The sequence below is a fragment of the Fistularia commersonii genome, chromosome 8, assembly GCF_037954325.1.
Source record: "Fistularia commersonii isolate RoL2024-O1a breed Wild chromosome 8, RoL_Fcom_v1.0, whole genome shotgun sequence".
Lineage (NCBI taxonomy): Eukaryota > Metazoa > Chordata > Actinopteri > Syngnathiformes > Fistulariidae > Fistularia > Fistularia commersonii.
The window spans coordinates 12026520-12053411 of NC_141291.1; the positions used below are offsets into that span (position 1 = coordinate 12026520).

Genomic DNA, 26892 nt, shown 5'->3' on the forward strand with positions numbered 1-26892 from the left:
AAATACATGTATAAACAGAGTGAGTGGCACGACAGGCAGAACCAAATACGCCTACCGGCAGCAGTTTCCACTGTTCGTCACTTCTCAAAATGAGTGACACACGCAAACAGACAAATTAATTAGATGAAGCTGGTGGAGCATATGTAACCGGAATTGTGTTGACAGGCAGTCTTTAATGGAGGCTGAAACCCATGACATTTAGCATATCCTGCACAGTCATTAATATAATAACATTTCTTTTAAAATTAAACTCCTGCCAAATAAACCTAAATTAAATGCGCCATTGAACTAAGATTAACATTAAAATATTACAGCTATGAAGTGAGGGTAAATGGGTTTTTATCATCAACACAGAGATTACCTGTTTACCTCCACAAATCCTAGCTCTAATTATTTAAACACCTCTGCTGCTCCTGAACAAAGAGCTGAGCATTATAGGAAACGAGTCCACTTCACAATCTCTGATAAAGACTGATGCAGGACAATGATCCCTAGTGGTGTGAGATAAGAAGGGTGAAAGTGTGTTTTTCCAGTGGAAGGCTGTTTGAACTTCCATTTTTTTTCTGTAGTTCTTAGGACACAAGCTTTGGCATACATTGATGTTCCCATGGGTTATAAGGAAAATGTCAACACAAAAATACTGCATTAATAATTTCCCCATTCACATTCGTCAACATGCACAGTGGAAATTTAGAGATGAAAAAAAAAAAAGAAAACCCGAAAAACACTGTGTTCTTCTACTCTGACCAATGCACACAAACCACATGTGCAGAGGTAATTAAAATAAACTGAGTTTAGTGAAGCATATCTATATAAGGCACATAGAAACTAGGAACAGGGTGAAAACACGAGGCTCATAAGGTGCAAGGAGGTGGGGTAGAGGGGAGGCTAATTGAAGCAACTCGACGGAGTAAGGATGGGGGTTATAGTATGATGTGAGGGAATAAAGGCTCATAATTGCATAATTATAGCAGTCAATACCTGACACACTAAATGCAGACGTCAAATGACTTCCACATAATTTAACCCCACAGAGGCAAGACCAGGCCATGACGGGGTCCACTAGGAAATATACCCCTGCTCTTTCTTCTCCTTTGTCTGTCTTCTCCAAAACCTCTCCACACTATACAGTCTTCAGTGTAGTTAAATACTACATTACCCTCTTAATTTATAAATTTAATTTGTGAACAGTAGGGGGAAAAATTATAAAAAGTGATTGTTTGAGTTATTCCACACTACTGCTATTTTTGACCCTTGGAAAATTTGATTCTATGGCCTCTATTTTGCAATAATTGATGGCTATTTTATTTCAGTTAGCAATATAAAGTCTTTTGTCAAGCAAACAGTTGTGGACTTATGGTCAAATACCTCTACATAAATCACTTTTGGCTCCTGATGTAAATGCAATGACCATTTCCCACTTATTTGAAAAGATAATGGTTAAGTAATTGACAGATTGAGAATTAGCCAAGCTTCAGTCTGAATATAAAGGTCCTGTCATTGTCTGCATTTGCTTTATACTTTTTCTCTTCACTAATTCCGGCTGAATTGTTTCAAAGACCATTGACATGTCAATTATATTCACAATTAAGATAATCCTGTATTAGTCCGATAATGAGATCATCCTTAAAATCAGTCCCATTGGGGGAAAATGTCTAATTATAAGAAAACTGAAACAAAATGAAGTGCAATGTGATCTTATACTAATTCTTGATATAAAAACTGGAAAAGCCCATTTAACTGCTGTACTTGTGGAATCCACCTTCCACTCACCTATCTATCAGCAACCCACACATTTTTCTTGTGTTTTCGCAGTCAAAATTTTCAGCGCTAAAGTGAAAATACCTAAAATTGATCTACTTCGCATGGACACAAGCACGCGCAATCACTCACACACACACACACGCGCAAACTTAATCTCTCACTTGCTCACACACATACTAAACTGAATAGAACACAAATGGTTCCACTTTGTACCTCCTCCGCTTAATCAAAGCTTCTCAATTCAACACACTGACCTTTTGTTCAAAACAGGATTATCACCTTCTCTGGTCTTCATTCACCCTTTCTCTCTCTCTCTCCCTCCCATTTCTTGTCTTGCCCCTCAGCCTGTTTCCAAGGGCGACCCACATGACGAGGGTAATTGCAATAATTTGTTAAATGCCATGGCAACGGCAGTTGGATGGGAGGGGTTAAAAGAAATGAAAAAGAATTGGGTGGTTCAGGAAACAACTGAATCTCTTTTTTTCCCCTAAAGACAGTGGGACATGAAGAAAACAATAACAACATAGAAGAGAGAGTGTGTGTGTGTGTGTGTGTGTGTGTGTGTGTGTGTGGTGAACAAGGGTTTGCCTATTCTCAAGCTTCAGGTTTATTAATAATGGTAGGGTTGAGGTTGGGTTGGGGGGCAGAAGGTAAATTCACTAATGATTAATGTCTCTGTGGTCCTACTTTAGGACACCAACACACACATACACACAGCAGTGCAAAGCTTTCACTCTATCTGACCAGACAAACAGCTCTATTTGAACTCTCCCTCGGCCTGAAAGGAATCCTTAATTACACAATATTACCCTTCTTCATTGCCCTGCTGTGTGTGCTGTGTCCACTGCTGTTCACCCTCCAGTGGTGTGTGTGTTGCTGTGTGAGGTGTAAGTATTCAGTGGTAGCAGCTGTTTCACACATCGTGACAAAGGGGTTGAGAGGGACTCGCTCCCCACACATTCACTTCAATAATTGATTTCTGTTCAGCACTGTGGGAGAGTAACCCACACATACACACACTTTCACAGACAGTGCATTCCACTCACTCAAGAACAAAGTGTTAGAAGCTACCAGTGACTCAAGAGAGAGAGCGGGGCCTCTACAAAGACAACACAGGCATCCAGTTTAATTCACTCTCAGACTGCTTGTCAGGCACTAAGTACATTGGCAACTTGCCCTCTACCCTTTTGCATCATGTCCTCTGTGGATGTCAGTTTGCCACTTTTAAAAGGATATAGAGATATGAAAAATAAATCTATACAAACTGGGACTTACATTACTTAAGAGAGTAAAATGCAATATTGGCAAAACAATGACTGATGTTGTCGGAAAACTCAAGGAGTACAGTTCACCCACTCGATGCAAGATAAACGTTTCAGGTCTGTCCAAAATTCTTCACCACAGACTTTTGTTTTGACTTTTGTCTTTTTAAGTCATTAAGGTATACCATGCACTAATGCATCAAAAATGGTTGTGGTGCCAATAACAACATGAGCTTGAAAAAAAGAAAAAAACAATGAAAGTATGAAAAGTGCAACCAATTATAATTTCTGATATTTTCTTGTATTTTATATCATGCACTTTCAAATAAAGGCTCCTCTCAGCTATCCACAAGAATTTATTACACAAATGACAACCGCTTACCTGGTAAGTAAAACTACAAAAGTGCAATTGTATACGGCTGTATAATTTATTTCATGCAATGATCTTGGACATTGTCCATGAAACACTATGGAAAACTTCAGGTGTTATTGAAATTAATGTAGTTTAGCTTGTCAGCCTTTGTTTCTATTTTGTTGCTCTTCATGCAGGTTAGTATTCTGGTCACTCTTTGATCATGGTGACTATTATTTCAGACTGCAGCTGAGAGGTCAGCTGTGCTTGTGCTGCGACTAGGAAATTATTGAAAAGCAATTTAGTCCAGAAAAGTGTAACCACAATGTTAAGAACAGAGTGATTTGGTAATTTCTTACCAATCTTTGTGCCCTTGTCATAGACCGCAAATGCTTCATTGGAAGTTTCTTTTTGTCTGTTTTCATGCTGACTTTTTTTTCTTCAGTAATAGTGCTGGAGTCTACAGACTTTTAGTAAATAGACATGTTGTGCAAATATTTCTGTGGTGCTCAATTTGTTTTAATCTAGTCAATCCAACCGCTAGTTCAATCTTGCAATGTTCTCCAACACCAGCAATCAGACAATCATTCAACAAATAGCCATGTTCACACATTTCAAACCTATGCCATTCTTAATATACAAAAGGGATGTGTGTTTGTAGAGTTATATAATAACCAAATACTTTTTGTCAAACCAAGAGTAGTCCTGTATTACTACACAATTATCTGCTGGGTGTTTAATACCAAAGGGTTCATTTTGTTACACTTGTCCTTCAGAATCACCATTATCCTAGTTTCCCCAGACTCACTTTTACATTTCAAATTGTCACTTAAATAAATGAACAGTGAGTGTATTAAACTCAGTAGTGAGAATTGCCACCAGAGATTTCCCACAGATGTTCACTCATCTGTCTGTTACTGTTTTCTGTTTGTTTGTATGATGTACTATTTGGTTGAAAATGTCATTGCAGTGCCCTGTGGGTATTTCCTTTATCTTTCAAGCAAGATGTTTTCGATGGCATTTCTTAGCATCCCTGCATCTGCTGAATCCTCCTTTTTATTGAATATGGTCAATTACACTTCATTAGTCATGTAGCAAATTATTTCAACCTAGTTCAAGGCCAGTTAATGAGCTAATGCATTTGTCTTATTTCAGTGTTTTGATAGTAATTCATAAACAAATGATTCCAAATATACTTTTTCCTCTTCTAGATTACAGGAATTTCTTGGCCTAGAAAAATAAAATAACTGCATATTCCATAAATCTGTTGCTTCAGCAAAAAAAAATTCAAACTACAGAGGGAACAGAGAGGGAAAGAAGCTGGCTAGCTGTTTCTTTGCTAGTCCATCAGTTTTAAAGCAAAAACACTGACTGAAAACCAAAAGAAATCCATTTGTGGCACTGCAGAGGTGAATAAATAAATGCATGAATGGGCGAGTCGAGATACATGACAAGAATCAGTTTATCTACTCAAATGTAATCACATTAATCACGTGTACTGAAATGGAATCTTGAGAATACTTACAGTGTAATATCTTCTGATGTGGCGACGAATGTCAAGACACAATTTGTTGCTAATGTTGACAGCGTAGTTAATGGGATGGCTCCCACAGGGGATGTGACAGCACCGCATCAAGCTGGGCTCCAATTTCAATCCCTTAAAGAGAATTAATATCATATCAAAGACAATGCTCCAAACTTAAAATAAATACTTGCTTAGGATCAGGGGTTAGTACTGGTAGACATCTCATATGTGATATAACGCAAAGTGAAATAGATGCACCACAATAGAAATTTATGAGAACCTATCACAGCACAGTACACATTGTTAGACATTCCAATACTCCAGGTGTAAGCAAAAATATGTATTGCAAGATTTTGTGGCGAAAAAAATACATTTAATAACTTCATGGCGTGTTCACATACTTACAAAGACCAACCTAAACATCTAACTTCTTAAGTATGCTATACATAATGTTCTCAGACAATAAAACTGGCAAAAGCAAAGGTTTTGAGAAATCTTTTACAAACTTTAATTTCGGTAACTATTCACTTTCACAAGTGGAGGCCCTGAGCACCTCCATTGATGGCAGATTGGGTTACGGACCCTATAAAATCTAAAAATGGACACATGTTAAAACACATAAATATAAAACACATAGAATTGATATATTTAATGAAATGCAACTGCTGGGATCTTTGCGGTTGCTAGTGTAGCTGCATTGTATCATACTGATGTCTATAGACATTCTGAAGCCACAAAATATTGTACATGTTGAAAGAAAAACTTGAAAAATGTGCTTGAAGTTGCATCAGCAACACAAGCATTATTAATTGATGATAAAGAGTCTTTTGGCTTTTTAACAATCCAAAAAAAAGAATACTGAAATTGAGCCATGAAATTCTCTCTTACTAAATTGAGAGTACATTGACAGTTTTTGTGAATCACTTGGATATCAAATTACAAGGTTTGCATTTAAAAAAAAAAAAAAAACAATTCAAGATGCATATTTTCTAAGATGTTAATAGATGAAAAACTGGAGTCTCATGAGTAATTTAACAATCCTAACACTGGGGATGTCATTGTGTTCTTTTTCTGAAAAAAACTTGCTATTTCCCATCAGTTTAACAGGACTAATGGTTGTAAATACAATACCCATTAGCCTCAGCAACAGCTTGTTTACTTTGTATTTGTTCTGTATAGTGTAACATCAGTACTCTGGCAGCCTACCAGCTGCTATCAATCAAACCAATATGCCACACTCTGCCTGGCACACACAAGAGAGCATTACTATACAGGATCAGGCGGATGTATAGGGTTGGCAATATTGTCGGACGAAAAGTATCTAAAATTGGCTCTTACTGAGCATGTAAAAAGTATACAAGCAAATTTGATTGCCATCATCACATTGTTCGAATTTTTCCATTTGGCAAGAATGCAAAAGATTTTGTGCTCTCTCGAACTTTGAGATGAGAGCATTAATTTCAAAACTCACATATTATCGCCCCCCTTTACATGATATTAAGCAGATGACTGTAAGCAGATGACAAAGATGTATGATTCAATATGATTTCACCTGGGATTTAAAAGGCACTTCTGGAGACACTAAATTTTAACATTATCAGTCTGAAGAAAACAGGTCAGGCTGACCTAATACACTGAATTATCCACCTGAAGGTAAGGCAAAACTACACTAAAAGCATTCTGACATCTGTTCCTTCGATATCCCAAGAAATGTTTGAAGAAATAACATTTATCCTGTAGAATAGAATCAAAATTTCCTATTTTCAATGCATTTTGGCTCTGTTAGGATGACGTGAGCATTTTGACAGACACCAATACGGGGAGTGTGCGTTTGAGTAGGCGCGTGGGTTGTGGTAAAAAAAAAAAAGCTCAACAATACTTTTGACTCACAGAGAGGCTTAATTTGGATTCCAATAAATAGTTCATGCAACAAAAAAACATATATATAACTATTACAGTACAACCAACAGCTTTAAAAAAATCTTTAAAAACAAATCGCCAGTAAATAGACATATTGATGCAGCAAAAATAGTTTCTGTAAGGTCAATGACACATAAATACACAATGTGACCCATGACACATGCAACACAACAGGGATAAAGTTTTTTTTGTTTGCCTACATCAGTCCTTTTTCCCAACACTTCATTTTTACCCAGCCAGCCAATTGCTTCATTGGACAACTCCAATAGGCAGTTGGATGAATTTACCTCCCCACCCTCTCTCTCCTTCTCCCTGTCCTGTTTCATGTGAACCTCAGTTCTCTACTGGGAGAAAAAGGCCTCCCTCATCGCTTTACAACATTTCCTCCCCTGCTTCTCTTTATCTCACCCGCTTCATTCTGAGCTTCATATTGATAACAAACAATTCCCTGCCAAACTGAATTATCTTTACGTTGTTACCAATAAAGACTTAGGATAAGCTAAAATTGTGACAGAATGTGTCTTGTATTTTATTAATTTGACAGAGCAGTGGAAAGAATGCACTTGGAATGCTCATTCCTTCTTCACTGTCCAGTCTTTTCCCAAACCACACTTTGGCACTCTAAATATGACACAGAAATAATGGTTTTAGTTTTATAACATGATAATGCTCAGCTTAATTAACAGATGTGGGATATGTAGCATACTATTAAAACTGAAATGAAAGCGATCCTTGCAGTTTGATAAAGCTTTTTTTACCTCCCCCACTTCATTTTCTCCAACCCCTCTCCCATCATCAAACAACTTTCCTCTGTCTGTCCTCCATCACCTATCAGTGCCTCCTCCTACCATATCTGGCTCAGTGTCAATGGTGGAGTCAAGGCCTCCAACATTGACACCATCTGTCCTCCCCTCTTGCTGAGCTGTTAAACCATATTCACCACCCTAATTAACTTACTGTGTTATCAGTTTTTCCGTTTATATGAATACCAGCTTCTAACGTAGAGTAAAAAAAGCAAGAACAATTTATGAAAATTCTAGACAGTTTCAGCCATAATATTCTTATTTAATGACAGCCCCCTTTATCTTGTCTGTCACCATTCCCACTTGTGTCAACAGCAGACCTGTTGCATCCCCTGCATCTGTTACTATGCGTGTGCTTGTTTGCTTTAACATCTTAATACAAATAGTTATGTTTAAAATTTTGACATTGATCCCTATTTGGACATCCCTAACTTTGATACATTTTTTAGTTTGGTGAAAGTTTGAGAGAAATTGTAGAATTTATCAAACTGGTTTGTGTTCACTTATCACGAAAGCAATTTGAAAACAATTTTACAGAGAAGTGCATCTGCTGCATATGTAATATCATTATCCTTTTATGGAGAATTTGTTTCATGCTCCTGTTTTAATTTAATACAAGTTTTCCACGCCAGCAGAGGACAAGGTGTTGTCAGTTTTACTAGTGCCTTTTGACAAGAAAAAGCTGTGTGCCCTGCTTCACATTACAAAAGCTGCTGACAGACACACAGACACACAGACACACAGACACACAGAGACACAGAGACACACACACACACACACACACACACACACACACACACACACACACACACACACACACACACACACACACACACACACACACACAACCTTGGCCTAACAAATGGTAGGAATCAGTCTGTGTCTGTTCATAAAGCGGTAGGGGTTAAGCAAAGGCTTTTCAAGTTGAAGAGTCTAAACTATGCCAATGAAAACAGACTCTGTATCTGGGCCAGGCAGCTGTCTAAAAATACAAACGGAGACACAATATAGAGGATGACTAAATGAAGAATCCCTCACAGGAAGCCCAACGAAAATTCTATTTTGAATTACCATTCCTCTTGTCATACACTTAATCTGTGTCTATGTTGATTAATCCATTATACCAGTAAGTGCACCATTTAGTATAAATGTAATCCCTTAATTTTGCTTCAAATGATCCTGTGGATCTCTGTGTGGTTCTTTTTCAGTGCTGCATACAGTCAAATCATATTTTCAACTGTTGCCTCAGCTAAAGGTATTTGGCCCTGTTATATTTAGAAGGCAACTCTCATGAAAGGAGGGCTTTTATAAGTGTTGATTTTTTTCACAAATGTAATCAGAGACTTTTACAATATTTATTTTGGGATGTTGTAAACTCAAGTTTCTGGGTTGCATTTAACTTTTCATTTCCTTGGGAGATACTTTATCGTCAGGTACTGATATGCCCATAAAACAAACTCCACTTGCATAGTTAGAATGACGAGAAGATTACTTAATGAATAGGGGAAAAAAGTTTTGAAGACTGTTAATAAAGTAAAAATAAGCTAGCTAAATATAATTTTATTCAAATCCAGCCTGTGATACTAAGAAAAGATGTCACTGTGAGTTAAGAGCGTCAACAGAGAAGGTAATTTGTGCTTTTTTGTATTAAGGTTGTAGACTGTTCAACATTTCTATCATTTGGAAGTAATTACTTATCAGTTTTCCTTGTACTATAGGTTTGGATTGTGTCATGGTCTACTCACAGCTCCTTCAAAGACACTGTCGTAGATGTTATCAGTGCCACATTGAGGACAGGTGAAAGTCAATCTCTCGCAGTCTTTGTAGCGCTCCTCATCAGTAAGCTGTACGGGACCTCCCAACATACCATCAGCCTCCTCCTCTCTCTGGTGCTGCTGCTGAGCTCGGAACTGACTGGGGTCCAGACCTTGGATCAACAATCAGAAATATTAGTTGATGCTCTAGGTGCTTCTCTCAATTTTGTCAAAAACCATCAGAAGGCAATTTCATCCAACATAAAGAAACCATATTGATGGTTGTTGCCAAATACAAAAATGAGAAAAATTCGTAAAATAATCAAGATTGGGGTTGGCTAATTGTAATTTAGCTTTTTTTCCCCCCTTTTTCCCCCCTTTTTTAACTTTTGCAACACAACACTTTATTTGTTTTTGTCAACGCAACAATGCAGCAAGTAAAGCAAAAATAAATCACACAACAATTTTTTTGCAAGAAATAACACTTTCAATGGTCAGAACACATTAAATTTGGGAACTCCTTATTGAAAACTACTAAACTTTTATAGTGCAAAGCTGAATCATGTTTCAGATAGAAGGAAGATTCAGCAACAGTTTTTATATGAATTTTTCATACTTATTTAGCTGCAAAAATAGATACATTTAATAATAATAATAATAAATATCAAGATTTGTCTCTTGCCTTTAAAAAGAGAATGCCACAGCGAGTGGTGATAAACTAGTCTTTTCCACAGATTTGTGGACAAGAAAGAAGGCTCACATTTCAAAGCATCGTCCTTGATGTGTCAGACATTGTCAAGGAGGTGAAAAACATGCACATGTATGGCTGAAAAAGAGCTGGGCTGCTAGTCTTATGTGATGAGTATGTGATAGACAAACCCGGACACTGCAGAGATAGTTAAATTGTTGTAAAAGTGAAGACAGTAAACGTGAAAGTGAAGACCATTAATTCATGGGGAGATATTCCAAAGATATTCCAAAGATATTCCAAAGATTGACAAAATCTTCTGGTTCCTTTTTTTTTTTTTTTAATTAATTTCTAACATTTGTAAATGAAAAACTGAAATGTTTTAGGTAAGAATAAATAAATATATATATGCTAAATAGAGATGTATAGAGAGAGAGAGAGAGAGAGAGAGAGAGAGAGAGCAAAAAAGGGAGAGAGAGAAAGAAAAGAAGGTCAACACTATGACAAATATTGACAACTATAGTCCAAATCCAAAAAAGCGAAGGGATCTTCTCCATCTCTGATAATCTTCTGAAGTTAGTCTTTAACTTACCCAGCCATGTTGCTATGAGCACACTGTCGATGCCCTCAATTGGATCGCAGATACGGGACACAACAGGATGGACCTGATGCGCCAGGTAGTACAGTGTGTCAAGACTAAGGCCCTCTTGCTTTTGGAGCTGCTCTAATGAATAAGCTCTCTGACAGGCTGATAGTGTAGAGCTATCCTGAGGGAAAAGAAAAGACACACGGTGCATGAGATGCCAAATTAATTTCCTGAAACTTTACATTTAATTAATTTCCTGAAACTTTACATTGCTTATTCTATTATGTGCCAGAAAAAGTTGTTGTGGGCAGTTTCATGTAGATGGTTTTAAGCATACCATCCCACCAGGGAACTTATCACAAGGATATTGTGTGCTTCAACTATTAGAAACCAAAAAATATATAGTTTAAATCACTTCAAGAGAGGGCGGATACGTGTACAATTGAGATGACTGGATAACAATGGGGCAACATTTATCTATTTTGATTATTATTAGAAGTAGTACTAGCAATAAGAAGAAGAAGAAGAGGAAGAAGACGAAGAAGAGGAGGAAGAAGAGGAGGAAGAAGAAGAGGAAGAGGACTTACTGAAGTGCAACCACTTTTGAGGTGACTATTATCACTAAAGAAAGGAATATCCAAAGTTGAGTTATGCACACACCTTGCAGATTATGTAAGACACTGTATCGCCAGCTTTGACCCGGCGACCACCTTGGGAGTTGATCCACAGTGCAACATGGACATGTGGAAGGCTCTTCTTGTCTGGATAGTCCTGTGGATCCTTTGTCAGTGCCTGAAAAAAAAGGTGACAATGTGGCGCTGAGCTCATAGACACAGCAAACATGTATGCGACTTTTGCGGTTGCAGTTCACATTTTAGAGATCTACGCACTTCCTTACCTTGTGTATTTCAAACAGATTGAGTGGTACAGTTCCATCGGCTACTTTCTCTCCAACCTCAACTAAGTGTTTCTGTATGTTCTCCACAATGACATCACGACTCTGGTCTGACAAGATCTGACCTATTACATAGCTACCGGAAAAGAAGAAATTCACAAACCAGGTGCTTTAGATCATCCCATAATTTTGAGGTACATCTTAAAGGTTTTGTTGTATTGATCAATTTAAAACACTGAAATTGAACTGGGAAAAATCCTTTTGATTTGACGGGCGAGCAAAGGTATAGATATAAACACAAAATGAACTGCAATGCTTAAGTACGCAATTAATACAACATACTTGCCACACTCCTTGGCCAGGTCACACCAGTCTCTGCGGACAATGTCCAAACCTTTGAGTTCCTGCTTGACACTAAAATGTCCATCACCATGCTGTTCCACCACCAGAGCTGCATATTTTTTCTTCTTAAGCAGTAAAAGTGATTTAAAGATGCCATCGATGTCAATTTCCAGTAATTTGTACAGTTTGTTGACTTCTGCTTTCACCTAGGAATAAAAAAAATATTCACATAGTTACAGGGGATATCCAATACACTTCCAGATGTTACATACCTATGCATTACCTACCTTGTTGCCAAGTTTGAAGACTTCGTCAAGGGACTTGCTGTTTGTGTTGATCATAATGGAGTCAGTATCTCCATATATTACTTCCAGATTCATCTGAAGGTATTACACAAGTAATAATGAAAGTACATCAGACATTAAAAACAAAACTTAAAACCTAACCGTTGGGGTGACGTTAGAACTTTAATTCTTCTTTTAGAACTCAAACTGAGATAACAACTCTCAACAAATGAGAAGAGAACAGCCAGTATTTAAGCTTCTCAAATTAATTGATAATCAATAGCTTCTGTCATATTTTATGTTCAATTGAGAAATATATAGCTAAATATGCATTCAAAGAAGTAATAAGGACAGCCAAAAATAGAGATTTCAGTTAACATCATCCCGTTTTGTATTTTCACAGTATTGTACTACATTAGTAATAAATGAATAACTCAGCACCAATAGCTTGATAATAGCTCACCTTCTGAACCAAGTCTTTGGTATGCATTAGAATCTGAATCAAAAAAACAAAAAAAATGTGAGCTGGAACCATTACGAACAACAATATCCACAACATCAAAATGAGTACACACAATATTACAGTGCAATAAACAAACATATCAGTCAAGAACAAACAATGATTAAATAATTGATTTTTGCATAATTTATTCCTTGTGTGGCGAGTGTGAATGCGTTTGTGTGGACATGAGGGCAGAGCAGGTGACTAGCTTTTAAATGGGGCATAATTGGCAAAGAGGGTAATTATAAGAACATGCTGTGACAGGAGTCTTTTCAAACCCCACACATCCTAGCTGAGAAGCGTGCGCACACGCGCACGCACGCACACACACGCACACACACACACACACACACACTCACACACACACACTTCTAATAGCCATAATGATGTGCAGAGTGACTGATGGACAAATAAGAGAATTCTGTTAATGGAGATGGTCCACTAGCTCTGTGTGTGTATGTCTCGATCCATGAGATCTGAGAAGCAGAAGGATCCTAACAGGTGGGGGGCCAGTAGGGAACAGTGGAGTGGGGGATCTGGGTTGTTAACTTGGGAGTTCGGAGGAACGGAACGCAGTGTGACCTGTCACCAGCAATCTGCTCCTCCATCAACCACCACTGCAAATATATACACACCACAACTCACACTGTGCTGCTTGTGTGGACAAGGACATGGCTATTTGAGAGTGAAAAATCGGTGGGGTGAGTAGAGTCAGGACTGGAAGGGGTGTTCCACTCTCTGAAATCAGAGTGGGACTTAAGCATGTTTTATGGGCTGCTACATAACAATGTATAGACAGGGGTGTTTGAGTCCCTCACAGAACAGCCTCCGCCATTAGGGGCTACAGTCAAGGTCAAGGTCTCATCACAAACACACCACCATAGACACATCCTCAACCCACCACAGGCACACTAAGTTGGGAGGCTATTCTTTTGCCTGTTCTGTTGGCAGCTGCTTTCGAAGGAATCGGAGAATTCAGAAGTTTTAGGGCACGTTGAGATTAAAAATAATAGGGAGAAACTTTTGACACAAATGCCATGATTTTGAAAAAATTTCAAAACCATTACCTTACAAAAGTGGCAATTCTCTTTAAACATCAGGAAGTTTTTCTTCTCATTACCAAATTGAAAAAAAACCCAACATAATCACCATTTCAAGTAACGGCTTCTTTTCAATGATCCAAAAATCAAAAAGTGACTGTTGCGGTAAGTCAAGGGTCTTTTATTGGTTTTGGTTTTATGTATGGACAGCGAGGAGGCTCAGGGGTTAGTCCACCTCACAGCAAGAAGGTTCCTGCATCAATTCTCAACAGGCTTTTCTGTGAGAATTTAATTGGAGACCTTAAGCCCCACCAAGTCCCTGACTGCAGGATACATGGAATGGACAAAAAGAAAAGATTTATTTTTCATTTCTTTCTGCCTTACAATCAATTTCTTCTTTTTTTGTACTTTGCACTTTAATGGAAACCACTTATACATTAAATTGCAAGTATTATTATTATTAGTATTATTATTATCATACCAATTACCATGGTGATAGTTGCTATGTTTTTTCCTAAGGCTGACAGGCTAAATTTAAACGTTGCCATGAGGAACACTATGGTTTTGTTGAATGTGAGGCCAGAACAGAGGGAGAGGGGTGATTTACAAAAATCAGGCACTGAAAGGCATGCTGGTGCATGGGTAAACTCTGCAAAATTAAGCAAACATATTCCACCTCCACTTGTCATCAGTCAAAATATATCCTTTGTTCCCCTACAGTGATCAAGGAACAGCAATGTTTTTAATATACCGTAGATATATTCAAAAAGGAACAGCGTCGTTGCAGATTTCAGTTATATTGGGAGTTTCAGTTTCATCTATCCAATTGTAGGATGTTTTGTCAAATATGAGGTGGCAAAATAGGTCTCTAGGGGGTCTCTTAGTTTAGGAAATAAATAAAATGTTAGCATTTAATGAAAAACTCCAGTCACTCTTCAAAGTTATCAGATTAAATAGGTGACATGATAAAAATTTTACCAGGCCTTTTTGAGGCATACAACGAAATGTGCTCCTTTTCGTGGAGGATCTTATGCATAACTATTGTTTTCACAAACTAAGACAAACTCTTTTAAGCCACAGATATGAAAGACACACGGTTGGATAACAAGAGCCACCAACACAAAAGACTATGGCCGCTACCAAGTATATTACTTATACTAAGATAAGTTTCGAAGCTGAAATTAATTATTAAAACCATGATTGCCTTGCACAGTTGTAAAAGGGACAACATAATCATTAGCATGTCACCTATTGAGTATTTAAACTTGTTCCCAAGTACATCTCGCTGTATTTCAAGTTGATTTCTAGCCTCTGTGTCCATACCAATGCACCCTCTGGGATTCAAACACTGTTCTTTTCAAGGTTCAATTGCCACTGCCCCGGTTATATTCTCCAGTCATTTCAAGAATTAGTCTAATCTAGATCTGCTTCTTCAATGATGCAATGATAGCACAACTCGTTGACTTGTGCTTTGAAAAATCCTCATATAATTATGTTCAACTTATTTTCTTTATAAATTTTCACAACCATAAAAGCATTGAGAAAGGAGTCAAATGGAGGCCATAATTAGGGCATAAAACATTTGAGGGAAGGAAAGATAAGCGATGAATAGAGATGAGAGGCTTAAAACACAGACAAAGCAAAAGCAAAGCAAGACCAGGGCCAAAAAAAAGCAAGGTGAGAATGTGTTGATGTAATTGATGTGTGTACTAATTTAGACTTGTTTTCCATATGCTGGCAGTTCTAGCAGGCCAGTATGCTTTAAGGAATGAACCATGTGTAAGACAAGTCGTTTGACCATGACTGTGGAATCTGTGCAACCGACAGTCAATGCTTGTGTTTGTGTGTGTCTTCATCTTTAAACACAAACCAACAGACCGATACAATATAGACCAATCCAAACTTTTTTCTCATCCCTCTGATTGTTGCACGACAATCCACTGTAAGTCATTCATGCAGCATAAACTACACAAGACTACTGAATGTTAAGTTGTGTCAACTTTGCAATTTTTGTGTTGACTAAATAGAAGACACCCTACAATAAACCCTACCCAGAATCAATGCTTCTTGAGAATTTGCTTGCTTGTGATAATGTAATTGAACACATGCGAACACAAAGTTCAATTTTTCCACACACTGGTGCAAAAGGTTACCATATCGTATTTATGAACGGTACTGGCAGATCAATGTGTTGTAAAGCTTTGTCCATTTCTGCACGACTGACTGAGATCAAAAAAAAACCTGGCCTTCATTGAGAACACCCATGGCCTTGAGACTTATCCACTCAATTACAAATAAAGTTAAAGCTATCTTTCAAGAGATAAGGCTCTTAGTTCTCAGTCAATATGACTGTTGCATTAACCAAAAGAATAAATACTGTCAAAGAACAAAAATTCTCAATGAAAAGTTTTCAAAGTTGCATGAAAATACAAGTTAAATACTTGCCAAATCTGTTAAAATCATTTCCTAACTATCCTGTCATTTACAACTGGATCATTGACCCTGATCAAGATACCAGATGTCAGATCAATCTTGAATCAATTACAATCCCAGTCATTAGTCTAGTCTCACATGGCCTCATTAGCAGGTGTTATGTAGTCACAGTTTAGATTCTGAAATCTTGTCCCGTCTGCTGTCGCCAAACACATGCGAGCTAATGCAGCCAAAATAGCAGTGCTGCTCCCATGTGACTATTTGTTAAGTCCACTTCTATCAGGAGTAAAGCCAGCTCTTTAAGGGGACAAAGAGACCATGGAAACATGCATCCCTCATTCCCCCAGACAGCAAGCATGCATGTGTGCGAAGACACATACTCATAACAGCAAAGACAGGCTTATGTATTCTTACATCTAATTCGGGGAAATGTAAAACTGAACCCCGTGATTCAGAAATGGCAGCAGCTATTGAGACCCTGAATGAAAGAAAGGGGGTCAAGAATAATTACTCACACAAGATCATAGCACAGGCTGACCAATGCACACACAGATGAGATATGATAGGGTGGTTCAAGTATTTCTGAATATAATTCGGGGAAATGATTTGTGATTCTTGAGACAAGAGAACTGATTCAAAACCTCAATGACAGACACCAGGGGCATCAATATTTACTTAGACTTGATTACAACCACACGCATTCTGACACACATACACACAGTGGTTTAACCTAACCCAAACTTTGACCTCTCCACACCCTCGGCTCTGTTACCCAAGCTTGCGTCTATCCTTCCCTTAGCATGCCATCCAATAATGTCAACTTCAAGCTCCCGTCAGGCTGTTTTTAAACACAAGGACAGAGACTCAATTACAGTAGAATGGCTTTTAGGAGTCATCCTCCATCCTGAGACACCAACACCTGCTAATGGTTGTCAGATTTGCTGGCTAAAGGGTAAAAGGTCAAACCAATCTGCGTTCCACAACAATCAGTGGCTTCCACCAGTCGGTGTCTGTAACATCACTTGATAAGAAGGACATCCGCAGCGCAACATACACACAGTCTGGACTTGAAAGTGCAATTACATGCATTTTAAAATAGGAATGATTAATAATAACGTATCAGTGCTCCTCACAAATATTCTAAGAAACCCTGAATTATATTTTCCCCACACAAATCTGCTACAGTGATGACATTAGCTGTTCAAAACACACATTTTACCATGAATTAAAACCTTTTTAATGCAAGTCAACACTTTCCAAATGGTAAAGAAATCTTCTTGCACATTTTCAAGGGTCTAACAGGCCATGCTGCAGAAAGTAACCTTCTCCAGGCTTATTTATCTCTTTGGCAAATGAGGACAAGGTTCCACCAGCCAGCGGTCTCCTGGTGTGACAAATGCATTCATCAGCCTAATATAACCACATGCGTGCAAATTTTCTGTGATTCATATATCTGTTTCTCTGCACCCAACTGTTCACTGGCGACCATACAAAAGAACCAAAAATAAAGATGAGGGGTTGAGCGGGACATCAATCTTTGGTGGACCCTAGGCTGTGTAATCCTAAACCTTCACCTTCCTCTTAATACCCCATCATACCCCCCCCCTTAATACCCACACATACCAGGACAGAGCAGGGCCACAACAAATGGTCCACCGACAAAGGGCAGAGTTCAGCCAGTAGCACTTGTGCAGCGATGGATCTTAACCCATATACAAATCAACACATGGAAAAAACTCATACATGTAGACAATTAGATACAAGACGTACTCAAGACATTGATTCCCAAAAATCAGAGGAGTTAAGAAGGGGGGGGCTCCCCCTCCTAACTTAGCAAAATTTGATCAGAAGACAGCACAGAGAGACCACAGCCAAGTGTCCGTCATTCCTTTTTAAACACCCTCATCTAAACCATCTATACAGAGAACTCGTATCCAGGCCAAACTGTGTGCTACAATATATATATATTTTTTTTTTGGGGGGGGGGGTAAGCCAATCAATAAATACAGAAGACACATGCACATTCACCCAACACTTATCCAAGCAGATGAAGGGAACATGCTGAGGAGCTGAGGGGTGGGGCTGTGGATTTACGCTGCGGGTAGAGTTGTGGTCATCATATGCGTTACAATTATAAAAATAAGGCGTCCTAAATCATGCTATGAAAGTAGAGTGCAAATGTGACGATTAAAATGGGGCGGGGGTGTAAACTGCAATACCCCCAAATACACTAGAAAGACTGTTATAAATGCCAGCTGGTCTTTCTGGCTAGCTGCTGTCGGAAACTACTAAGAACTACTTGGCTTGTAGTCAATTTGCTTTAAGGCTCAATACAAATTTAATAAATCCTTATTTTGCCTGTACCAAATTGCTCTCAGCTACCTTTTTTATACCATTTATTGAGAGTTCTTAACTTCAGTACTTTTACATTTACTTGTTTTACTTTGTTAAATTTGGTTTTGACTCAGACAAAACAAATAAGTTGCTGTATGAAACGATTTGATGTTTACATACTAAATATGACTGAGATCATGCACTAGAAAGCAAAGGCCTTCAAAAACAGTTTCAAGGGAAACAATCTATAAGACAACCTAGCACATCGACACTTCTTTCTTGCTGTTTCTACTCAGGATAAGCATTTTCTTAGAACAGTCCTGATTATGTTAAATGGGGCCACATTATGGTCCTTTAACCCAAATAATAAGGCATTAACAATAAAGTAATATGTCTAAATTCAATATATCATACATGTTTGAAAAAAAGGAAAGTAAGTGCAAGGATTATTACCCTTAAACACTTAAATCAGTAACTCTTGCTGTGTTTATACCTGATTTCAAAATGTGTCTATATATCTTTAATTGAAGATTGAACAGACATGGAGCGCAGTAGTGTAAACTAGGGCTGCATCTTATAATTTCTTTTAACAATAGATTATATTTTTACAAGATACTGCATTGATTATCTAAGAAATAAATCTAAACATTTTAAATCACTGAATTATTGTAACCCCCCCGTCCAAAAAAGAATTAAAAAAAGGTGTTCTGCAATATTTTCTTTGCTGATCTTCATAGCTTTGTCTATATTTTTGTTAACATCTATCGTCCTTTGGAAAACTTCTATAAGACAAAACACTCGAAGTTTAGCAAACAATAAACTGACAATGAAATATCAAGGTAGATGTCATAAACATGTATATAAAACTTTTGATATTTGGAGTAAAATGTAAATCTGATAGAACATGATACTTGGTCTAAGTAGCAAGATAATGGGTTGTTTTTAATCCCAAGCTTGCAGAAAAGGAAATAAAAACTTAACACAAGGTACCTGCATTTTGTACAGAACCTACCCCTTGTCCAACACTGTTAAAGCTTTCTGGGATAAAGTACATAAAAACAAGAGATAAATTCTACTTAGACTCGTTTGTACCAGCAGGTCAAATGCACACCTTTTACAATGTAGCAGTCTAGTGAGCTGTCCAGTGAGCAGCAAGGATGACTGGAGGCATAAACAGACTGACAAAAAAAAAGAGTTACAGCCATGCCCTCTATTAAGCAACACAATGCCTGTGTAAAGGGATCTTAATGAAGACTCCCCTGAGGCAAAGCCCAATGCCTCCACTGAGGATGTGTACTGTTAAAGCTCATTAGATGAACATGAGTACTTCCACCGACATGACGGGGGGAGGTTTATGTGTGCGTTTGTGGTGTTAAGTTACAACATTTGTCACACAGTACATATCTGTTTGCACCTATTTATTGAGCGTGTACGCCCATGTTGTCCCATTTGTATGTTGAGAGAAGTCATTACACAATAGGGCTGTACATGGGGGAGTCTTCCATGTGTGCCAGTGATTGACTTATTGAGACTTTAAAAGAATCTGCAGTGGCCAGTGCCTGCACTCACAAGGTTGTTTAATACAATGTACTTGTTAAATCAACACTGATTATTTATTTTTTAATGTAAGCTTGGAAAGTTTTGTTTGACTGTGAAAACAAACATTTCTGCAAATGCAAATAAATGCCATTTAGAGAACTAAAAATGCTGGAAGGTTGTTTTTTTATATTGCCTATGTATATTTATGTATTTAAATAGCTTTCAAATCAAAAGAGCACATTTACACAACGATATTAGCATTAGATAAATACTTATTTAGATTGTCTTGCTTCTCACTTTTTATGGTAACATATCTAACTTTTTCTATTTCACTCTGATCAGAAATTCAACATTTATCAATCACGGTTAAATGAGGAGTTGATGCTTTTGGCTTTAAAAAAAATCTTAAAGCAGTGAGGTATCATACACACATACTGTATATACACACGTACTGTATATATAAACAGACACACACACACACACACACACACAAACACGCACGCACGCACACACACTGGATGTTTGACAATTCCTGAGCAAATAAATCACTCAATTCCACTGTGTGCGAACTACATCAAGTCAGAAAAAATGTTCACAAAACATGCGCTCTTGAAACAATGTGACAAATTACAAAATTTCAAAGTTTAATACTTAGACGCCAAACTTCAATGTGGAGACATTTGATGTCATCGTCAGTTAAATGTAATGTTCATCAACATTGTCAGTTTTATATCACACTGCGCTGAAACTGCTCAACTCGGCATTTAAAATGTTTTTAATTGAAATGACCTCCATTGAGACACAGTCAGAATTTATTTCATATTCTCAAGCAATAAAAAGGATTATCGACCACAGCTGCATTAGGAGTGCTTTTCTGTTATGTTATAGCATGTCCCCTCAAGATGTCCTTAAAAAAATATTAGACATCCCCCTTGTTCTAAATACAGGCCCATTTCTGATTTCAAGTAGTGTTTCTATTGGAAACAAGAACAATATTAAAACAATTAACCTGGCTTCATATTTAACCAGAAGGATCTTCTTAAATGCGAGGTGTTTTTTGTCATCTGTATAGGACATCTGGTTATCTTTGGCTTCGGGACTGAGGCTAGGGGCAAGTCGATTGGCATTTTTGCTTTTCACAAGTTTCAAAACATTTTATCAACAAAAAATTGATTGTGAAGAAAAAACCCAAAAGATAAAAGGTTTTATTGTAAGACTCAGCATGTTATTTGATTCCATACACTGACAAAAGTACACCAAAAGTTGTCATTAGGGGCTTTTTTAACTTCAGACTAAGTAGAATGCCTCAATATCAATAGACCTCTGAACTAAATCTTTGATCAGTTGAAATACATTTTACCTATGCCACAAGTCTTTTTAACTGAATACTCAATGTTTCCTTGAACCCATTTAACTGAGCCTTGTGTCAGTCAAACTGCCAGATTCACCATTTTCGAAACCTCAGCAATTGAGGGCAGTAAACTTCGGGCAAATTTGATACAGCAGTGCCCTCTTGTGGGTTGATTTTGGACATACCGTGCTGTGCAAACCTACCAACCACAGTTGCCCCTTCCCGCTTATGGACAGCTCCGTTGTTACATCGGGAATCATTAATCTGTGTATTGTGTCTGAATGCAATTGCAAATAAATCAATAATAAGGGGATACTGAAAAGGAACAAAGTGTTCACAGTAATATAAACTACTGAATTGAATTCTAGTTGTGATTGAATTTTTGTTCACCCTTTTGGCTTTTTATCGCTGACTACTCTGTCTGTGCTGATGGATATACCTCTCCAGCTATATGCCTCTTCAAAATGCATGAATGTGGATCTCTTTACGTGTGAATGGTAGAGTCAGAACCATTTGTGAGTGATAATGTGTGTTACTCACTTCTCGACCCTTGTGTGTGACCAAGGCAGCAAGTGGCTTTGCATAGAAGCGGCTGTAGCTGAAACCCAGACAGCCATACATACTGTTTGCTGTCAACTTCAGAGCCTTTTGGCGGATATCATACTGAGAATAAGATCATGAAAGAGACACAAGCATTAACATCTCTCAAAGTTACAGTAGCATGCTGTGGTTTGGCTCCGCAGCAGCCTCTGTGGATACAAAGTGATAAATTACAGAACAATGTAATCATGTTCATTATACACAATTTTGACGGTAATATTCTCATAAGACAAATTGTATTTCATTATCATTACTGAATTGTTATCAGTAGTGAATCAACTGCATATTTTTTTCTTAATTACTGTGACTACAAATTGGAGCTGTGATCATTTCACCAAATATGCTTCAATCAGGCAACTTTTCTCTTTTACAAAATCAATACAGACAGAGCTACAGAATGAATTAAGTATATTAAGATAGAATCATATTTTCAGCCTCGTCTCACAACCTAATGACTAAGAAGGCAGATAATCTACTCCGACTGATACATGATGCTCAAGTGTTTGAAGGGTTCCTGCTAAATTTTACATATCCACATATTGTACATAAATCACCAGAGTCACAGCAACAAACATTATTGAATAACATGTTATCATGCCAAGAGCAGAGACTCTGTTGTACTCAAAACATTTAGTACAGATGTATACTTGAAAATTAAGCGCTATATTAAATTAGATTCAATGATATTTTTAAATCAACAACTTTAAATTTGGAAAATATGACACAGAGCTATACACCCTGCAATCAGTGCGACCTGTGAATCCTTGCGTGTACTGAGACTTTGTGTAGCCTCGTCAAGCAAGCGTGCCAGCTCACCTGCAGGTAGAGGTCAGGGTTGATGTCCTGTTGTTTCATCAGCTGTTTCACCTGCCTACGTCGTTCGACCAACTTCCTTATTTCCTTAGGTAAGATTCCCATTTCCAATTCTGAATCTGGTATCTCAGGAATCTCATCTGGCTCATCCTGCTGTTACCATTAAAATGAACATTAGAAAAGAACAGGAACCCTTTGAAATAGACAAATGTCAAATTTGGAAAGTGAGTGCTACTCTCAATGCTGGTAAGAGTACATAGGTGACTTATCCAGAGTCTTTATTTTTCACATGTTGATTTGGTTAAAAAAATTGATTTGTTCACACAAACACCAGTACACGGACCTGATTATTCTTTTGTGTGTTGTGAGCCTCCCGCTGCACAGTGGTGAAGCAGATATTGAACTCTTGGATGATTGACGGATATAGGCTGTTGAAATCAAGCAGCAGCACAAACTTGTCGTAGAAACCTTTAGAGGGTTGAGGTCAGTTAGAAAGATGGGAACATACAGAAAAAAAAAAAAAAACCTAATTCAAAAGATACATACCAACTTTAGGATCAAGCACCAGACCTCCGGCATAGGCTGCCTTCTTCTTGCGTTTGCCTTTTCCCTCATCTATTTCTTCTTCTCCAGCGGCCTGGGATAGTATTAAGAAGAAAGAGCAGAATACTTTTGTAATATAAATGGTAATTGTAAAGGGAGAATCTATATGTGGGGCTTTACCATTTCCAGCTGGGATTTTTTGAAGGAAGGCTTGTCAGGGACAATGTAGTTCTTGTCATGGAAGGCATGAAGCAACAGAAACTCATTCCTTTCAGAGCGACCACCCATCAAAGTACGAGACTTTGGAAAAAAAGCAGATGAGCAAAGCAGGAGATAATTAACATTACCCTTGGACAAATGCTGAATCTTGGGCTGAATTAGCCCGAAGGAAATCTGATATTTTTAGAGAACCTGGTCGGACTGAAACCAAATGTGCCTCCAAACAAAGTTATTGTTTGTCCTGTTCTGGGTTAAAGTGTGCATTGTGATCTGTGTTTCCTGAATGTAACTGGATGATCTATATATAATCCTATACATTCATTCTCACCCCTGGGTAAAAATAATGTAAAGCTTCAAGTCCTTTCTCTCTACTTTGCACATTGTTCACAATAAATCACTTCTAGCTTTGTCTGAAAACAATTTTGTTTCAAGCTTCAATTTACAGTGAACAATAACTGTGAAAAGCAAAAGCCCTGAATTCCAAAATGTTAACAATAATAGACCCTCCAGGTCTATTGTAATGGGTGTCTGAGCTGGTATTAAGTTTTCAAAAAACCTTGGGAGTGGTGACTTTTTAGACATTGCCCTGACTTCCATTCTCAAAATAGGTCGTGGGGACATATTTCAAAGATTAGTTATCTTCATGCTAATAGCAAAATAGTGAGGTGAGTTTTTGGTCAGTAAACAATATGATGGGTCAAATAACAATATGATTTAAAATCAGTTTCTGTGATGTTGGGCTAAACTGATTAAAAAACAGTGGTGTTGTGCCACTACCATGACATTTCCAGCGATGTTTGTGATCTGCAGAGCCAGGGGTAACACATTGAGTTCACACATGATTTGGAGGATTAGCTTAGCATCGATCCATGTCAACTCCAACAAATGGAGCAGGTGAGGGGAGTCACTGCAAAATATTCAGACAATTTTGTGTGAACAGTACATATTCCCCTGAATGGTGTCAGCAAAATAATAAAGATATCTATTCACCAGGAACTTAGGGTACAAAGAGAACACCTCCTTTGTCAGTATAATTGCACAAAGTAATACAGTAATAGTAATGAAGTAATACACAAAAATGACAATATTGTCTCCTACACATCCGGCCCGTCGTCTTTTTTATCTAGTCCGCCAAAGATTGGTACAGAATTCATACTTGATGTGAATAATTGAATGATTGGATCAGTGAATGTGGGAGCTCAAACAAGAGATTATTTCATTTTTGGAGCTAGTTGAGAACACTTGGGAATTTTCCTGACCTGAATGACACAGATTGGCTTTGTGATTTAGCCTCTACTGTGGACATACTGACACACATGAATTAGCTGAACATGAAGCTACAAGGGAAATCTGGTTTGTGCATGAAATGCACCAAAGAGCCTTCAAAACCAAGCTGATTTTATTTTTAAAAGAAAATGTCAGATGAGTCTGACAACTTTTTCTTTTATATGTATCGCATCTTGTGCTGACCCCACCAGTCTGTCAAATTTTAAGTCAATGTGGCACCTGAGCCAAAAATTTTGCCCACCCCTGCTACGTGCTGTTTTTTAAATTTTGCATACCTGTATAAATTCTTGATGTTTTCTTGAGGGACTGTGACTCTTTCAGTCTTTAGCAGCTGTGCTGCCAGTTCACTCAAATGGTAACTTTTACAGCGAATCAGCTCTTTGGCGGAGATCTCCACATCACACACCATACGACCACAGGTGGCACTCTTCTCTGCAAAAGCTCCATGACCCTGCAAGCATCCATGGCACAGGCACACAGCAGGGTACAAATTTTAGAGCAGCACGTGGGTACACCAACATAAAAAAGGCACACACCTTGAATCCTCACCCCTGATTTGGGCATGTTTGCCCTCCGAAGACGTCCAATCTTTGACCAGTGGGGAACTTTACAGTAGCTCATCCGCTGAAGGAGTACTTTAAGATCAAAACCAAAAATGTCGTGACCCTTCAGGAAACAAAAAGGATAGGAGCATTTGTTTTTTGTTTTTCTTTTTTTATTTGTAAAATAATTTGTTATAAATCCCAATAACCGATCAAGATCCCAAACTCACAACAAGAACATCGGGATCAATCTTGTGCAGCTTGGCCAGGAAGAAGCCAAGTAGAGCCCGCTCTGTGGATACAATCTCAACCTTTCCATTCTGCCAGAGATGAAGAGTTACAACATTCATTTGTTTTAGGTACAGAACACTGAAGAACATAATGCAAGATCCATAATCCACACCCCTTAAATCCATTACAAAACAAATATAAGTACTGCAAACCTGTCCATGCAACTAGCAGCAGTGACAACAGTTATGCAAGTTTGAGTCAATTCAGTTTCTTATCTAAATTCAAAGTAGGCAAACATCAATTTAAAACTTCCCCATCATTAATAAAACATATTATTTGCTGCTTTTGTGGATGTAAAAAACAAACGCTTAATGTTTTATCTACTTACCTTCTTATTAACTGTATCCTTGAAGTCATATGGGAAGATGCAGTCAGTGGGTTTACTGACAACTGGAAAAAAAAACATTTCTCTATATGTGATTTTACTATTTGTCGATGAACTTCTGAAGTCTGCCTGTATTTTTTTTTATTCTATGTTATGACTGATGACCTGTTATATGTTCTCTTAGATCTATATACAGTATCATCTATGATGCACGGATAAATGAATGAATAAATTCATTTAATAATTGGAAAATAAGAAAAACTCACCACAAAAATGTCTCTGATAGGGGGGTTGAGGTGGCGCCTTATCCAAAGGAAACTCGTAGTGCAGAAGTGCAGCCAATGAAACTATCTGCATCAACAACAAAAAAAAAAAAAAATTTGAGCCAAAATAACAACAATCATGTGGCTGACAACTGACACGGATTTACCTCATTATGATGTGACCTGGGGTTCTGTATTGTCTTGAGGTTGATGGACATGATGATGAGGGGTGGAGGTGACAAGTCTTTGACAACAGTGACATGGTCACTCCTGGAGGCCAGAGCTTCAACCTTACACCAGCTGACAGGCTGTTTGATAAGCTCTGACACACATTCCAAAGAGGACTTTTCTCAGTACTTAAACCAACAGAATTTAATTTTTCGACTAATCTTGGTGTTTCCATTAAAACAAAAGAAATGTTTTTAATATCTTCCTTACGTGGTGTTTTGATGTCAAGCCAGCAAGGCCCTTTGATCTTCCTGGTGAGAAGGAAGAGCTCAAGACTAGATGTGTTGGTGCCAAAAATGTGGGAGAATGTAGACCCCTTCAGGTCTGAAGGTAGAGGAGAAAACTCAGCCTGGAAAAATATTTACCAGAGATTATTGCGTTTATTCAAAACACACAACAAGGACAGG

The 26892-nt window shown here is 37.9% G+C and overlaps 1 protein-coding gene across 2 annotated transcripts in view; it reads right to left on the reverse strand.

Moving 5' to 3' along the window:
• The window catches only part of pola1 (polymerase (DNA directed), alpha 1), a 55110-nt gene that overhangs the window by 24574 nt on the left and 3644 nt on the right, over positions 1–26892 (reverse strand). Inside the window, exons 14-34 of one of the 2 annotated variants that reach the window (XM_086150361.1) lie at positions 26696–26834; positions 26425–26579; positions 26261–26345; positions 25998–26059; positions 25609–25698; positions 25386–25502; positions 25112–25287; positions 24327–24456; positions 23511–23630; positions 23334–23424; positions 23131–23255; positions 22791–22937; positions 21915–22037; positions 12639–12671; positions 12179–12271; positions 11892–12097; positions 11553–11685; positions 11315–11446; positions 10661–10835; positions 9372–9553; positions 4904–5035 (exon numbers count right to left, since the gene is read on the reverse strand). In XM_086150361.1, the coding sequence (XP_086006487.1) occupies positions 4904–5035; positions 9372–9553; positions 10661–10835; positions 11315–11446; positions 11553–11685; positions 11892–12097; positions 12179–12271; positions 12639–12671; positions 21915–22037; positions 22791–22937; positions 23131–23255; positions 23334–23424; positions 23511–23630; positions 24327–24456; positions 25112–25287; positions 25386–25502; positions 25609–25698; positions 25998–26059; positions 26261–26345; positions 26425–26579; positions 26696–26834 (2646 nt within the window). Of the gene's footprint in view, positions 1–4903; positions 5036–9371; positions 9554–10660; positions 10836–11314; positions 11447–11552; positions 11686–11891; positions 12098–12178; positions 12272–12638; positions 12672–21914; positions 22038–22790; positions 22941–23130; positions 23256–23333; positions 23425–23510; positions 23631–24326; positions 24457–25111; positions 25288–25385; positions 25503–25608; positions 25699–25997; positions 26060–26260; positions 26346–26424; positions 26580–26695; positions 26835–26892 lie in introns of both variants that reach the window. The other variant, XM_086150360.1, reaches the window with a different exon arrangement.